Genomic DNA, 16370 nt, shown 5'->3' on the forward strand with positions numbered 1-16370 from the left:
AAACATATAGGAAGTACTCCGATAGACAGACAACTGAGGATGATATTTGAATCCATTAATTGTATCCTACTTTATTCCTTAAAGTCTTAGTAACTATTTCAACTCAGAATTCAGATGCACCCAAAGTTCTTGCATAAAAACCAGAGTCTTCAAAATAACAGTACAATAACCTTAGCTAGCCTCACTTAATGTACTCCCAACTCTTATGGACGAACCTCACTTAACAACTTCCCTCTTCAATTGGGCTACCACCAAACTGTTCCAACTACTAAAGGTCATTTCTCTTGAAAAACAGTCTTAATCTGAAAGATGGAGATACCTGTTTCTCATGTTCAGAAGTCTTCAAAACCAAAGGTAACATTATTTCCCCTTAACAATGCATTATTATTACTTACTGATAGAGTATAAAACTATTCCTCGGATTCCAAGTTCTACTATTTATACTCTTATCACTGACTTTCAAAAGTTCTACTGATAAATTGATAATATTGGCTGGATAACACATTATTACTTTCTGTTACTTCAGTCTATTACAGAACTTCTTAAGGAAATCGCGATGTTGGAGCTCGAAGTTATGCATTTAGAGAAGTATCTTGTTACATTGTATAAGAAAGCACTTGATCGTCGTGTAGCATCACTGTCATATAAAGACATTGTAACAGAACAAAGGATCAGTTCTGATCGTTTTCAGATGCCTCAAGGTTATGCTGCGAGTAATACCATTTGTTTAGAAGATTACAAAAATGAAACTAAGGAGCAAGAAGAATTGCTTGGTTGTAGCATACATCGCACTCACTCTTCGTTATCTCATCATTCAGCTTATCCTAGTCGATTATCTCCTTTAGTTGGAAAGGTTGCTGAAGCTGTAAACTCGTACCATTCTCTGCCTTTGACTCTGCTCGAGGTAAATCAACATATCTTTCATACTATGGTACTAGTTTTATATTGCACGCGATGTGTACTATTCGCTCTGTTCCTATTTGTTCTTGTTGAATTGAAACTTGACCATAATATATCACGCAGAACAAAAAGGAACAGAGGAGAAATTGGGGTTGTTTGGCAATTGGTTGTTGATTGTTGGCTTTTAGCTGTTTTAGTTGGCTTGTTTGACTGACTGGAAGCATTGGCTGTATGTATTGCTTTTGAGTTGGTTGCTCAAGTCAGTTGTTTGCAAAAGTGTTTGGTAAAATTAGTTGTAGTTGTTGGCTGTTTATTAGAGAGTTCGTGGGCCAACAAGCCAAAAATCAATCCAAAAAGCTACTCCAGCTTTTTATTTTGGCTTAAAAGCCAACTTTTCAACCAACCAAAAAGCCAATCACCAAACACTTTTTTAGCTGTTTGACCAAATTGAAAAGCCAAAAGCCAAAAATCAATGAAAAAGCCATTTATCAAACATGGCCAATAACTCGATAATGTAGAATGATGCAGATTGTTTTGCGCATCATCAAAGAAACTTATGATAGATACATGTAAGGTAGTAACATAATTGATTTCATGAGCTAACAGGCAAGTTATGAAGCTATCTTGCTTAATATACACTTTGCATATATTCTGTGACTGTCTAATTCAAAAACTATAAAAATTATATGTCTTGCTTGTTCTTTTATGACCCTTTTTTTATGGCAGATTTATACAAACTAGGGAAACTTCTAGTATAAAATGTATCTGCTCATAAGTTTGCTGTAAATATTGAACTCTAGCTTATAACTGAATCAATTTTTATCTCATCAGCCTGAAGCTTCAAATGATGTAGCCATCTATGATTCCAATGAAGTTAAAGAGACAGCAAACTGGCTTTCGGAGGAGATGGTCAGGTGTATTTCAGCCATCTACTGTGAACTGGCAACAAATTCTGTCAGCAGTAAAAATTTCTCAGCATCACCTGGCATTTCATTTCCATCATCAATGAGTGGATCACCTCGCGCTGAATCTAATCTGTGGAGTCCTCAACCTAGGATATATTCATTGCAGGATATACATTCAGATGTTCCTTACCAAGTGGGAGGACATATTGAATTTAGTGGACCATATCATCAAATGGTTGAGGTTGTTCAGGTTCATAGGGACAGTACTAAACTTAAAGATATTGAGCCCACGCTTCAAAGATTTAGGTAATATATACTATGTTACTTAATCTTTTCATTTTATCTCAAGTATTCGCGTCTACTGCTTAGACACATACCTCTGTCCAACACTTTGACACTTTATTCTAGGCCCAAATGAAGGAAAACTTTTATAAAATAGCCGAGTCAGACACTTTGGACATGTTCCTTGTCTGACATGAGTACCTGAGACAGAGTAACATAGATTATATTCTGTAATCATTTAAAAAGTGTTCTTCTCCAAAGTTTGCTTTCGCTCTTGCACTGAGCTTCATACTTATCTGCAGGTCACTTGTTAACAAATTGGAAGGAGTAAACCCCAGCAAATTGAACCATAAAGAGAAGCTAGCATTTTGGATTAATGTGCACAATGCCCTAGTGATGCATGTAAGAATTCTATAACCAATAACCACAGTTGAGCATTATGTTAACTTTCTATCGTGCTGCCTACATGCCTGTTTAATAGGCCATATTTGATTTGAGGTCAATTTTAAGGAACTGGATTAAGATAACACAATCTTTTAACATATCAAAGCAATTGTTTCATTATAAGTAAATATATAGGGATATCAAAAATTTCTCATCAATGGGAGATTATATGTTAGAACGTTTGTGATGTAATGACGAATTCCTTCTTTGTGTATCGCGAGTACAGGCATTTCTGGAGTATGGAGTGCCACACAACAAGCTTAAACGAGTATCTTTGCTATTAAAGGTCCAACCTGTACTTATTATTCATTCCCCTCCAAGAAATCTATATATACAACATAATCTATAAGCTTGTTTTTATGACACACAGGCTGCATATAGCATTGGGGGTCATACTATTAATGTAAGCATGATCCGAGACTACATACTGAAGTGCCCAATGCCTCATCCAGGACAAGTAATTTCATTCTCTGTTAGAATAATTACATAAGAAAATTTGGTTACATGAAATCGATTTGATTATGTATCCATTTCCTTTGTAGTGGTTCCATCGAATACTCCATCTTCAGAAGAAATTCAGGAATCGAGACAGAAGAAAATTTTTCGCGGTTGATCAGTCTGAACCTCTAACTTACTTCGCCCTTTCCTGTGGAAGCTATTCTGATCCCCCGGTAAGGCTATGTTCTCTTCACTAGTTCACCTGTGATAAGGTGTTCTAGTATGAATTTCTTAAGATGAACTGGATTGAAATCCTTTTAATTTGAAGGTGACAAGTTTTATGTTAAAACATTTGGTCTAATCATGTGCTCTGAAACTTTCTGCTTATGCCATGATTCGACTATTTGTAGTCTAAAACTCATAATTACTCAATAAATTTACACAATGTTTATTTAATTAAGCAAGTGTATCATGTATGTATGGATATAGGTTCAGGTATACAGTTCCCAAGGAGTGTTCCAGGACCTGATAGCTGCAAGAAATCAGTACATATTGAGCAACTATCGCGTTCATAAGAATCTAAACAAGATTCTGTTGCCAAAGATCTTGGAGAATTATGCCAAAGATTCCGGCTTACATCCACCTGATTTCATGAAGATTCTTGAACAGATTCTCCCTGCAGATCTTCAAAGAAACAGGAGTTGTAGTTACACTTTTCGGCATAAGAAAGGTTGGAAAGGCATTGAATGGACTCCCCACGATTTCAGTTTTCGTTATCAGTTCCCCAAGGAGTTGTTGCAGTGATCATACATTAGATGGTTGTTACTTGATGAGACATGAACATAGCGCGAAAGAGATACTGATCAAACAGGCTCAAGGTCTTCTGTACTGTCATTTGGTTTCACAAGGATGTCAGCCAATAATTATGCATGAAGAAGACAACACATTTGATGATCTTTTAATGTTATTGGACTTGAGCTTAGTTGATCATTATTATCTTGATTGATTTCTGTAGTTTGTGGTTTGAGTTCAACCTCTAAATATGAGAAGATAAGCTTAGGGAATCAAAGTTGGCATTTGGTTGGTTGCAACTTTGGCATATGTGAGATTGGCCGGTCTCTTTTGTAGTGGTAAAGTGCTACTCAAGAAAGATTAGTTTTGTCAGCTGGTTGTGAAAATTGTTGGATCTAAATATATTTTGACAATGAAATATTGAAATAAGAACATGTTGTGAAAGAGCATTGATTTTGATACTAGAACTAACTTTACTTGCTCCTTCTCCTGCCAACTTAATTTAAAAACTATTATACGCTTATAGCCAACTGGTGTAATGTTCGGATTTTGTGAGTATGCAAGGAATAAAAAGAAAATTAAAAATATTGTGTAAAGTAAAAGAAGTTGAACAAATGAGGTAACAATTAACATGTGATTATGTGAGCATGAGATGTAGCTTGTTTTGACTTCAAGGTCATGTATTCAAACCCCACTAGTTAGGGATGAAGTTTTCTTGCCATCTCTTCGCCTTAAAAAGTCTGCTTGCAAACATGATCGATTATACATATACAATACATATGAGACAAAACAAAATACTTGTATATATTCAGCCAAGCATAAGCTCTGGATTGAGCCATCTATCTCAAGTATAAGCTTAATCCATGCAACTACTCATTAACTCCTCCTACACCCTAAAAACCATCTCATATAGAACACTTCTATATTGTAGCTAGTCCTACCCATTGAAAGTAGCAAAGCAAAATGAGTTAGTAATTTGAATTAGATATCCAACTTATATTATGTTAACATGATCTAATCTAAACTAATTTTTCTTTATTAATGTGATCTAAACTTTTTATTATACAATTTGTAACATAAAAGGATATCAGATTTTATTATCACTCAAATTAGCAAATGATAATTCCTCAAAAACCTTTAAACTATTTAATAGTTGTACTCCATTTTTTTACTATGCGCATTACACGAGTTTAAAACGCTTATAAACTAAGTGAATCTTACGTTAGGCATGTTCTCCCCCATCTTATTTTCAATTCAGTCCAATTCGGTTCTGGACAATACTTTTACTCTCATATCACATATCACTATTCAGTTTGGTTCAGTTTAGCTGTTATATGTCGAATAAAGCATGCCCTTAGTGAAGAATAATTTTTGAAAATTATATAATTTGTGAAGAAGGTATAATTGATGAAAATCTTATAATTGTGGTGGTAGTTGTCACTCAATTCCGCGGCAATTGTCAGCAAAGTAAAATACACCACTCCATTCCAATACTCCATGCCCTAAATTCCAAAATTCTACCTTAGCACTTTGCCCAACTTCGTTTTGATTGTTCATTTTTTTGGCGGTCTGTTTCTTGTCAATTGAAGAGAGAGAAAAAAACCTAAAAAACAACAACAAAATAATGGAAATGGAAGAAGAAAAGATAGGAATGGTGTTAGTTCGAGCTTCAGAATTGCGCTCCAAAATCGCTAATTGCATTCACAAAACAAAAACCCCAATTCAATCTCAGCTTGAAGGAGCTCAAATTAATGGAGATTCAACTAATTCTCCTTCTTCTGCAGAAAATGCTGAAGAAACAGAAGATTCTGAAGCCCTTATGAACATTTGCTACGCTTTTGATTCCCTTGAGTCTCAGCTCTCTTCTTTGCAAGTAATTCTACTCTTTTCATTCTCAATTTTTAATTTTTTGGTGTTTTGTCTTTTGGGTTTTCTAGGGTTTGGTGATTTTGTTTCTGGGTTTTTGTTATTTTTGAAGAAAGACTTAATTTTGGTGTAAATTGATAAGTTCTTTGAATAATTGTTGCAGATTTTAGCATTGGTTTTTCTAGGGTAAATTAATGTTTGTAGTTACTTAAAATTGGTGCTTTTGATTACTATTTCTTAAATTTTTTAGGGTAATGGAATGTTCATCTGTCCCACTTCATTGGAAAAATGATATGCATACTTTAATTAGTATAATTTGTTTCTGTATTATGTGTCTTCCCAAATACAGTGTGTTTATGTTGATTTCAATTTCCTTTTTGCTGGTCACCTGAAGGGAAATTTCTAGTTCATATCAGTAGAAAGTAAAAACAATCATTACAAAGAAGTGAAATGGTTTATAATTGGTGCCATAATTTGGTTCATAATCTTGAAGTTGAACCTTTTTTCCAATAATCTTCCCTTGAATTGAAGTACCAAAACGTGGATGGAATGGTCTTGTTTTTGTATGACTAGGTTAGAACAATGCCGAAGCTCATAACCAAGAGTAAAACTATGTAGCATGGGTACTTCTTTTAGGTCACGATACGTACCCATATCCGTACTCAATACGATATGTATCTTGTATGGGTACGCATACCCATTCCTAAAATTTCAAAATCTTGCCGTTTTCTTTCTCCGTACTTGAATCCGCACCCGTACTCGTATCCGTCTATGTGCAACATAGGAGTAAAATGTGCCATGCAACGGATTTGGAGAAAGGGGCTAACCCACCCTTACCCTCATTTATTGACTAAGGAGGCACCAAGTGGTTCTGCTCTTTTGTCATTGAGATGTAAGATGGTTAAGAAAGGAGATGTCTTAGGACAATTGTGGGAGAATCTAGTTTATATTTCTTTCAAACAGCGTGAAACGTCCACCCTGTGATTGGGCTGTAGAAGGAAGTTGGATTTCCACTGCCATCACTTTTGTACTTCTTGAGTATCTAGTTTAATGGCTTGTAGGACGGAGGTATATTGTTGGGTAAAGTAAACAATGGAATATAACTCTGGTTAATTTACTGGTTTTGCTTGAAGATTGTACTTTTGAGTGCGTGCGTACGGAGATGCTTGTGTTAGGACATGTATATAAATGCTGTTTGTATTATGATGTGGCTAACACTTGGAAGTTTTGGATCAGGCTTTACAACAACAGCAGCAATACGAAAGAGAAGCTGCCATTGCAGATATTGAGTACAACCGTAAGACGTTACTAAAGAAGCTCAGTGAGTATAATGGGGAACATCTGGATGTGATACAAGAAGCAGAAGCGTTTGCAAGTATGAAGGTGGAGCCCGACAATGAATTGTTACTTCCACCATATCAAACACACTCTCCCCATTCTCTGGTTTTAGACAAGAGCTATCTATCACGCGTTCCATATTCAAGTAAGCTCGCACAAAATGGTCTTAATGGAGACAACGAATTAAAGCAAAGTCAAGCACAAAGTAAATCGAACAAGCTATGGGGAGGGCTGAGATTTCTTGTTCATTCCACAACCAAGACGATGCTTACCCTTGTTGGTGTAATATCTCTTCTTAGTTTAGCTGGTTTTGAACCTAAGCTTAAGAAGAAAGGTACTAATTTGAATGTCTTGTCCTTGTTCCAACAACCTGATGGTGCTAAAGAAGGGGGACTTGTTGCACGCTGCCCTCCGGGGAAAGTAGCAGTGATGGAGGACGGTGAGTTCCGTTGCATTGTGAAGGAGAGAGTTGAAATTCCATTTGATTGTGTTGCTGATAATCCTAATGTGAGTTATGGTTGTGGTTGAAATGCCCTGTTTTGTGAGTCTTTTTTGTATATCCTGCCTTTCATGACAAGTAAATTTCTTTTACTTTTAATATTCAAATGAGACAGTTTAATGAATTGGTTTGCTTTCCCATGGAAAACCTTCCATATGGTGGAAGAAAATGATGTCAAAAATCAGATAGAGATGCCCATCTCCATTAATAATACAAGAGCTTTATGACTCCTCTCCCTTTTTTTGACATTATATGGGTAATAAAGGAGCATAAGCAACTTATTATAGTGCACTCATAAGTCATAATCCTATGGTTAAAGAGATACATGCCATTTGTACTTGTGGTACATGAATTCTAGCATATATTCTGCGAATTGAGCCTTTCTCTAACCGACTTTGCTAGAAAACATTGTTTTTTTGTTTGTTCGAAGAGAGTCATAGGTCCAATGATTTAGATGAGATTTAATCCTAGGTCTTGAACACCACTTTTCAAGACTTTAATCAAATAAGCTAGTTGGCATCCACAGGTAAGAAAACATTGTAAATATAGGAAATTATTATCGATAGAAAAATGTTGTATTAAAAATTATGGGGGTATATAATATTTTTGTGTTTATTTTTACATTAATGAGAGTTTTGAGTTTTTGACATAGACAAATCTCTAATGGCTACTTAAATATTGTTGTCGAAAATGCCCTAAGATTGCTCCTATTAATAAAGCTAAACTTAATCATGAAATCAGAGTTAGCTTAAACACTACCCCCAGTAACCCACTATCAATTCGTTAATGGGCCCATAATGAGTGGTGTACAGTTAAGTTGGGCCACTCAACATAGCAAAATCAGAAAGGCCCAAGCTTCACCGAGCATTCCAGCAAAGCTACTGTACTGGTTGGACATTTCTATGAGCATGTTATTGCATGTATTATGGGGTTTTAATAAGGGTCCTTCAACTAGTCATTTAAGGAGAAAGAAAACGAAAAGCTACTTCTTACTCAATAATGGGGCTATCAGGTATGTCTTGAGTGTATTTCTGGAGACACTTTGAAAAGTGTTTCTTGGAGGAGTTACCATTCAAGAGTAATGGAAAACGGCTACTCTACATTTCCCAGGCAATTAATTAGTGATACATGACATAGAGGAATGAGATTCATTAATTAATGCGAGGATCATTTACATGATTAAAAGTGAAAGGATAGTTCTTTGAAGAGCTTGATTGTTCAATTTATTTTGAATATAATTATTGAGAGTAGTTTGAAGAAACAAAATAATGAAGAGTTTGTTAGAGAGGTATTACCATTGTACGTGCTCTATGGTGGTCACAATAAAGATGACTATGGAAATTTTATGAATTAGAATGATTATGGATCCAAATTTTAAAATCCAAAATCATTTTAAACCACTAAATTTCCGTGATATCTTTATTTATGACTACCATAGAATTTTCAATACTAATTAGCCTAAAGTAGCAGCTAACACAACCAGTTTGAGTTAGGTAATAATAACATAGGCAAATAAGTAAAAGTAGGAAATGAAACACACTTAATTAAAAAGTAGAAATATCTTTAAAAATGGCATTAAGTTATCATTTTTTTTCTTCATATAATCACCTTTTCCAACCTACAAGTACTCTTATGTAATATTTTAAAACATAGACACTTATTTTTCATGTTCATATATTCTTTCTTGCATTTATTTACTATAATAAACTATCTTGTGTGATATAGTAACCTTTTTCTTTCTTCTCATATAGGCATTATTTACAACCTATAGTTACTCAATTTTTATATCTAATGTTTCTTAAAATGATTTTTCTTTTCATAAATAACATGTACAAGTTAAAAACTATTACATCCACACTAAATTTAGTATAGATCAAGTCTATATAAGGTTTTTCTTGAAAAAATGGAGGGAGTACTACAACAACAACAACAATGTACTCTTAAATGCACTATATAATCATTTCATTTTTTATAAAGACAACAAGCTTAGTCTAACATCCTAGTTTGAAGGTCAATTTAAAACATCCTTTCGGACGATAAGGGAGAAATCCATACAATAAGAAGGAAACCGATATAACAGAAAAGGATAGTCACGCGCCTTCCTAACCATGAAATCAGCGAGCATTATATAAGCATTTCATGAGAGATGCTCATTTCCATTTTAGTATTACAAAAATAATATTCATTAATTAACACCTTGATGGACTGGATAGGAAAGGAGGAGTAACAACTTGCCATTTCCCATAATTATTATTCTTATGAAGAAGATATATACTATATATAGCAACCAATTGGCAAATTGACCATGTTATAAGACAACATATATACTTGTCAAAGTTGAAAGTGCTTACAAAGTCAAAATGACATTAAACATGACATTATATCACCTGAATCTTTTGCATAATCCAAGCATGCTTCTTCAAGCCCCTAGTTTTCCAAGCCGCCATTTTTCTCATATCAACTAAAACCCACCAAAATCCACAGTATTTATTCATAAATTTTACAATTAATGACTTCTTAGATATTACCAATTTCAATTACTTGTAAAACAAGAATGAGTTTTTCCCACTTGTTGGCTCTATCTATACTTGAAAGGTCGTTTTTTTTATCCCTATTTAAACTGTTTGAATTTCTGTAACTTCATAAATCATAATTAACAGTATTACAGTAACATCTCTTATTCACTAAAATTTTCCATAAACCAACCATGAGTTTTACAAATGTCAATTATCCAGCTTCAGATGGTAATTAAACTTTAAACCATTTTTAATTAATTATGTTTATGTAATTATATTATGATGTTATTCTGATTAATTGGGTTTTTTTTTGTTAATGTGATTTTGTGTTTAAGGTACAGTAATTTTTACAGAAGAGCAAGAAGCTCTTGTGGTTCAATCTTGGAATGTCATGAAAAAGAACTCTGCTGAATTGGGTCTAAAGTTGTTCTTGAAGTAATTAAATTTCTAACATACTTAATTATAGTATTAATTTAATGAGCTTCGTTATGCATTTAACGTAGTTTTTGGAATGTGTTTATCGAAATTATTTGTTGACATTGTTGTGGAATTATTGGTTGTATGCAGGATCTTTGAGATTGCACCAACAGCAAAGAAAATGTTTTCTTTTGTAAGGGATTCGGACGTTCCCTTGGAGCAGAATCAAAAACTCAAAGGCCATGCTATGTCTGTTTTTGTCATGGTTCGTTCACTCATCCTTTAATTGATCAATCCACCCCGTAAATTATTGGTTTGTTTAACTGCATGTTATGCATGCATGCATTATGTTGAACTCTCTGAATATGTTAGGACAGATTTAGGGGTATTTCCTAAATTTATCTATGTAGAAGGGTTTATCTAGACATATCTTTCTACACGTGTTTATTTAGCGATAATATTTATTAATATTATATTTTGTTTAGGATATGATTTCCTAAATCTATCCTAACAGGTTTTTAAGAGATCAGGCTTCGTTAAAATAATTGGTGGTAAAAAGATAGTAAGATATTCGGGATTGGTTGGGTCACTGTAGTTTTAGGTCGATTTAGATTTATATAATTGGTTGGAATAGAAATACATTCACGTCTATGGTCAATTAACTTATTATAATAAACTGGGCAGTCAATAATAACGTTTTTTTTTTGTGTTTCAAATTGAGTTTGGTCTATTTTAATTTAGGTCCAAATCGGGTCATGTAATTTGGTTACCAAAAATTCAAAAAAATCAAGTGCTCGTTTTTGGACTCATAATCAAGCAATTGCCGACATTGCACCTAGAAAAAAACTATGCTATTTTCAACCACAAAAATAAACCGTCGATATTGCAATGGAAATGGCCTCCTTTGTCTGTTCGAGTACATCAATGAGAACCAAGTTCCTGTTCTGCTGTTCCTAAAAGCTCGTTTTAAAGTTGGGAAGTATAACTTTCCATGAATTTGCATTGTCTATGAAATTTTATTTCTTAGGAAGTACATTTTTTTGTTTGATTGAACATGGAAAAATTTATTTTTCATGGGAATTTTCACTTATCTAGGGGGGTCTAGGTAAGTTATTTCCTCCATTTTGTAGGAAATAGAACTTTCTAGAAATTTTACTTTAATTTCCACGTTTTTGCCAATCAAACAACAGTCAACAACACATATATTTACTTTCTAGGAATTATAATTTCCCATGCATTTGAAGATTAACCAAACAAAACTCTAACATTTTGGTAGTCGGTTAAGCAGGTCCCAACTAATTCTATGTAGTTTATAATAAACTATTTATAATATGCTTTATATTCTTGAAAATTTACATGAGTTGATGGTTCATTGATGGTGAAGCTCCAACATCATTGTTCTTTTTGTAAGCCAATTAGATATACTTATCCAGTTATCCTGTTAGTAGAGCATCACATCGTTAATTAATTCATATTTGACATTTGTGACAACGCGTTAGTTGTCATCACTTCTCAATTCTCATGCATGTTTGCGCGCTCGTTTAGTATTGTATGCTTGTTTTATGTGTGGTCGTATTAGCATTAGGCTGTATTTCCTTTTCTCGTTGTCAAAAAAAAAATTCTCATGCATGTTTGGTGCTTTTGCTTTCAGACTTGTAAATCAGCAGCTCAGCTTAGAAAAGCTGGAAAGGTTACTTTTGGTGAATCTAGCTTGAAACATATGGGTTCTGTCCACTTGAAATATGGAGTTGTAGATGAACATTTTGAGGTACTCATGCATAGATTTTTTTATCTTGTTCTTCATTCAATATTATCCAAGATTTATGAACATTATGAATTTACAAGTTTTGTCAATTAATTTGCATAGGTGACACGATTTGCGTTACTCGAAACGATAAAAGAGGCAGTGCCGGAGATGTGGTCACCGGAGATGAAGAATGCTTGGGCTGAAGCTTTTAATCACCTAGTGGCTGCTATTAAGGCTGAAATGCAGCGTTTATCTACTCAACCTTAAGTAGAACTTGAACAACATGCTTTTTGATAATAAGGAAGGATCATTTCTGAAGAAGTAATCTTTGTTTTGATGTATCATGTATATCTTATTTAATATGGTGTGGGATGAGATTGATTTGTACGTACATGTCTTCTTTGAAAATTGTAACGTATTGTTGTCTACGACTTTTTTATCATTATTAAGGATGTCTTGGCGTAGTGGTTAAGATTGAGGTAATGTAAATAATAGGTCACAGATTTGAATCACCCTCTTCTTTATTTGTACTGCCTTCGTGGCTTATACGAATAATAATAAAAAGACTTCCTTATCATTTGAATAATCATATTGCCTTTTATCATAATTAATTATCACATTAATTGTATAATTTAAACTAGTAATGTACAACTAAATTTGGATTCATATAATGTAGTATCTATGCTTGTTGATGTTCAATATTATATCATTTTTATGGTCAACATTATACTTTTAATTATCAGACATTGACTTAATCTTATGAATTATGATCTCCTGAGTCATGACATTGAATTTTTAAACAAAAATTTCAAAGTTAGGACCTCATATTTCTTAGACGTTATGTCGAATACATATGTGTTCAAAGTGGTGACAAGTTCATTAATAATATTACAATTAAGAAAAAATTGCTAGATTTGGGCGAGAGAATTAGTAATGTGTTAGCAGAAATTGGTACAAGAAGTCGTTTGATGCACTTCTTGATAATGGAATTCACGGGTAGCTAATGTGGGATGGTAATAATAAAGATTACAAGTCATTTTTAAATGTAATTGAAGTTAAAGAGGGTTCTCAATACATGATGTGCTTGACACTATAAAGGTTTCTTTTTGCAGGAATATCGTGTTTTAAGTAGAGGTTCTCCTACCTCCTATTTGATTAATGAGAATGCAAGCTTAATTCTCGAAGAAAAAAAATCAAGGTAAGGAGGGAATATTTCGTTTGACTTTACTTGGTAAATGGGTTGTTCTGGTCGTTCACTTTATTGAGAAAGACCACATTGGCTCGTTTAATTTTGCCACAGGTATTTCCATATCTCGTTGAGTAGGATTTGATAATGAATACCATTTGATTTGGTGTAGAGATGGTCACTAGTGCGGGTTGGGCGGGCTGATCCATAGGCTCTAGTGAACCTATAATCCATGGGCTGCCAAAAATTCGAAAATCTCGCTATTTTTGGCCCGAAATAGCAGGTTTTGGACGCAAAATTTTTGCCCGAAATAACGGATTTTGAGCACAAAATTTTGGCCCGAATTTTGGCCCGTCTCGGCCATCCCAATCAATGGGCAAATTTGTTTGTCGCGGCCCGACCCATGATATCTCTAGTTTCACCTACTAGAGACGTACAATATTTTCTCATCTTCCAACAACTCACTAATTAGCATATGTCAAATAGCCAAGTAACAAATTCTCGTGTACTCTGAGTGACCGCCTCAACACACAACAACACTTTTTGCTTTCTTTCATATTTTCCGCATATAAATGAGGCTTCAAAGGCTATCCCTTCCTTTAGCTAATATTGGCACCTCGATTGCACATGTAATCAAAATCCAATCTTTGTACATGCATCATTCAACTTTTCTCATAGCAATGATGCTATTATGCTAAGCTGATATGAAATAGTAATCAACTATATGTACCTTATTCAATGTCTCACCTTATTACTCCCTATCTATTTCACTTTTCTCAATCGATTACATCAACTCAATTTCATCAAAATGACACGAATGTAGTCTTTGAGTTAAATAAGGTAAGAGTATGACACAAATGAAATACTACACCACGGAGGAACGAATTCTGACACGTACATGTAATGTTTTAAATTGCTTAACATAGGCCTTCTTTAAAAAATATATATATAGATATATATACTTAACATTTATTAATGTAGAGTGGCGTGTGTATTGTCATTAGATTACTATATATTAAATCAAAAAATTAAATATTTATACAAATATATTAAGAGGCGTTTCTATCAAAGAAATAATACCATATGACATTATTCTCAAACTTCTAAAGACACATGTTTATAATCTCATTAAAAAGTATTAACAATGGGTAGTTACTAGGATTCAAACACATGACTTTTGAAGTGAAATGTGAGCGTTTAACCATTATTCCACTACAATTTCAATGCTTAATGTTTCAAAGTAAAACAAAATAAAGTCTTATGATTATATGTAATTATAAAGACATAGACAAGTAAGCCTTTTGATATCTAACACTTTTATTAAGTAGTAATTCTCTAACCTTAATTTCATTGAGATTGTTATATTTATCCTCAATTTCTTAAAATTTCTTTTTTTTAAACAACTTATCATGTCATGTCGTCCATCTTTTAATTTCGCACTAGATAAAATATTACGAAAAGCTAATAATAAAACCAATTATGAAAATTATAAATGATAATATATTTGATTATTGTAACTAATTCGGAACTTTGGCCGTGCCAAAATACTAGTTATAGAATTATATTTAGTGCCCAATATCTTTCACCTATATTAGGTGAAGTCTTGATAAGTTTTTCTTAGGTGTAATAAGTTCATATAGGAGGGCAATAAAGGTAAAAACCTAAAGCTAAGTTCAAAAGGTTTATTATTTACTTTGAGATGTGATATTGAGTAATGAAAATTTATGGAAAAAAGAAAACACATTGATAAAGTATCATTATCATGGAGATTAATACTTCTTCCAATTTTACCAGTTTGACCATTTATAATTTGCAAGTAAGCTAAAACAACTTTAGTAAGCATTAAGAAATATTCTAATCGTGTACAAGTGAATTTTTCACTATAAGAAGTTGATATTTTGGACATAAATATTCAACTTATTTTTTGCTTAACTGAATTGATATGAACTTATTTTTGCTGAAAATATAAACTGTCAACTTAAACTATTATAATGAGTTGTCGATGTATCTTATTATAAAATATTACAATGAAAAAATTTCACAAGTGAATGTGTGTGTGACAATGAAAAAATTTCACAAGTGAGTGTGTGTGTGTCCGCGCACGCGCGGATGCGTGCGTGCGTGCGTGTTTCTCATGTGAACTCACTTCTATATATTATAATCTTCCATCTATCTTTAACCATGAGCGTTTGTCAATGTACTTTTTCGACGTTAAATATCTTTCATTACATATATACTAGTAAAATGTATAATTATCGAATATTAATAAAGTATTCATTGAGACGAATCAAACAAAATCTCGCAGGACAATATTTTTTTCTTATATATTAAGAAGAATCTAGAATAAAAAATTGCTCAATTGTCAATAGTGTCAAGATTTCAAATACGAAAAAAAAAAAACACAAACATGGTAAGCCATACTCCCTCCGTTTCATTTTAATTGTTACACTTTGATATTTTACACTATTCACAAATTTCACTTTGACCATCATTTGTGATTTTTATGTGGATGAAAATATAGTCATGTGGGATATTGTTAGATTTATCATAACATGTATTTTATTAATATTTATTTTTTATAATTTTTACAAATACAAAACTAAAGATATATGTCCTTAAAGTTTTGCATTGACATACATGAAAAATGTAAGTTTGTAGATTTAAATAAAACGGATGTAGTAATAGTAACTTTATTTATTTCGCTTAAAAAGGAAAAACCACAAGACATTTAAGTTGAATTTTTTCCTTGAATAATGCAAAAGTGGGTTTTAATTCCCAAAATATGTCCAAAAAAATTAAAATTCCCTGTGTACCGTCCACGTAGGACGGCACGCGAGAATTTTTTTTTTTTTTTGTTTTAACCCACGGAAACCGCTACTCAAAGTAGTGGTTTAATTTTAAAATAAACCGCTACTCTGAGTAGCGGTTTATAAATATAAATCGCTACTTTGAGTAGCTGTTTATAAATATAAACCGCTACTTTGAGTAGCGGTTTATAAATATAAACCGCTACTCTGAGTAGCGGTTTACCTGCGCAAAA

The 16370-nt window shown here is 33.1% G+C and overlaps 3 protein-coding genes across 4 annotated transcripts; all 3 read left to right on the forward strand.

Annotated features, from left to right (window-relative positions):
- The first annotated feature begins 26 nt into the window (after positions 1-26).
- On the forward strand, positions 27-4205 carry LOC104904411 (hypothetical protein). Its single transcript, XM_010692654.4, has 8 exons — positions 27-354; positions 527-904; positions 1732-2111; positions 2390-2489; positions 2758-2817; positions 2902-2988; positions 3074-3202; positions 3459-4205. The coding sequence occupies exons 1-8, from the start codon at positions 310-312 to the stop codon at positions 3771-3773; spliced, it is 1494 nt and encodes a 497-aa protein (XP_010690956.1). The 5' UTR covers positions 27-309; the 3' UTR covers positions 3774-4205.
- A 983-nt stretch (positions 4206-5188) lies between these two features.
- On the forward strand, positions 5189-7588 carry LOC104904414 (plastid division protein PDV2). The gene is made up of 2 exons (XM_010692658.4): positions 5189-5634; positions 6864-7588. The coding sequence occupies exons 1-2, from the start codon at positions 5386-5388 to the stop codon at positions 7491-7493; spliced, it is 879 nt and encodes a 292-aa protein (XP_010690960.1). The 5' UTR covers positions 5189-5385; the 3' UTR covers positions 7494-7588.
- Positions 7589-10102: 2514 nt separating this feature from the next.
- On the forward strand, positions 10103-12721 carry LOC104904413 (non-symbiotic hemoglobin 1-like). 2 transcript variants are annotated; one of them, XM_010692657.4, is made up of 5 exons: positions 10103-10208; positions 10322-10415; positions 10548-10662; positions 12049-12165; positions 12265-12721. In XM_010692657.4, exons 1-5 carry the CDS (start codon positions 10172-10174, stop codon positions 12409-12411), a joined length of 510 nt encoding a protein of 169 aa, XP_010690959.1. In that variant the 5' UTR covers positions 10103-10171; the 3' UTR covers positions 12412-12721. The 2 variants fall into 2 exon arrangements, with proteins under 2 accessions (XP_010690959.1, NP_001290020.1); NM_001303091.1 differs by having other exon boundaries at positions 10148-10208; positions 10316-10415; positions 12265-12651.
- Positions 12722-16370: the final 3649 nt, after the last annotated feature.

The sequence above is a fragment of the Beta vulgaris genome, chromosome 9 (genome assembly GCF_026745355.1).
Source record: "Beta vulgaris subsp. vulgaris cultivar EL10 chromosome 9, EL10.2, whole genome shotgun sequence".
NCBI classification, from domain to species: domain Eukaryota; kingdom Viridiplantae; phylum Streptophyta; class Magnoliopsida; order Caryophyllales; family Amaranthaceae; genus Beta; species Beta vulgaris.

Coding starts and splice junctions, on each gene's coding strand:
- LOC104904411 (XM_010692654.4), top strand. CDS start 310: ATGGAGATACCTGTTTCTCATGTTCAGAAGTCTTCAAAACCAAAG. Junction 355..526: donor AGAAGTCTTCAAAACCAAAG/GTAACATTATTT, acceptor CTGTTACTTCAG/TCTATTACAGAACTTCTTAA. Junction 2,989..3,073: donor CAATGCCTCATCCAGGACAA/GTAATTTCATTC, acceptor TTTCCTTTGTAG/TGGTTCCATCGAATACTCCA.
- LOC104904414 (XM_010692658.4), top strand. CDS start 5,386: ATGGAAATGGAAGAAGAAAAGATAGGAATGGTGTTAGTTCGAGCTTCA. Junction 5,635..6,863: donor CTCAGCTCTCTTCTTTGCAA/GTAATTCTACTC, acceptor GTTTTGGATCAG/GCTTTACAACAACAGCAGCA.
- LOC104904413 (NM_001303091.1), top strand. CDS start 10,172: ATGAGTTTTACAAATGTCAATTATCCAGCTTCAGATG. Junction 10,209..10,315: donor CAATTATCCAGCTTCAGATG/GTAATTAAACTT, acceptor TTTGTGTTTAAG/GTACAGTAATTTTTACAGAA. Junction 12,166..12,264: donor TTGTAGATGAACATTTTGAG/GTACTCATGCAT, acceptor TAATTTGCATAG/GTGACACGATTTGCGTTACT.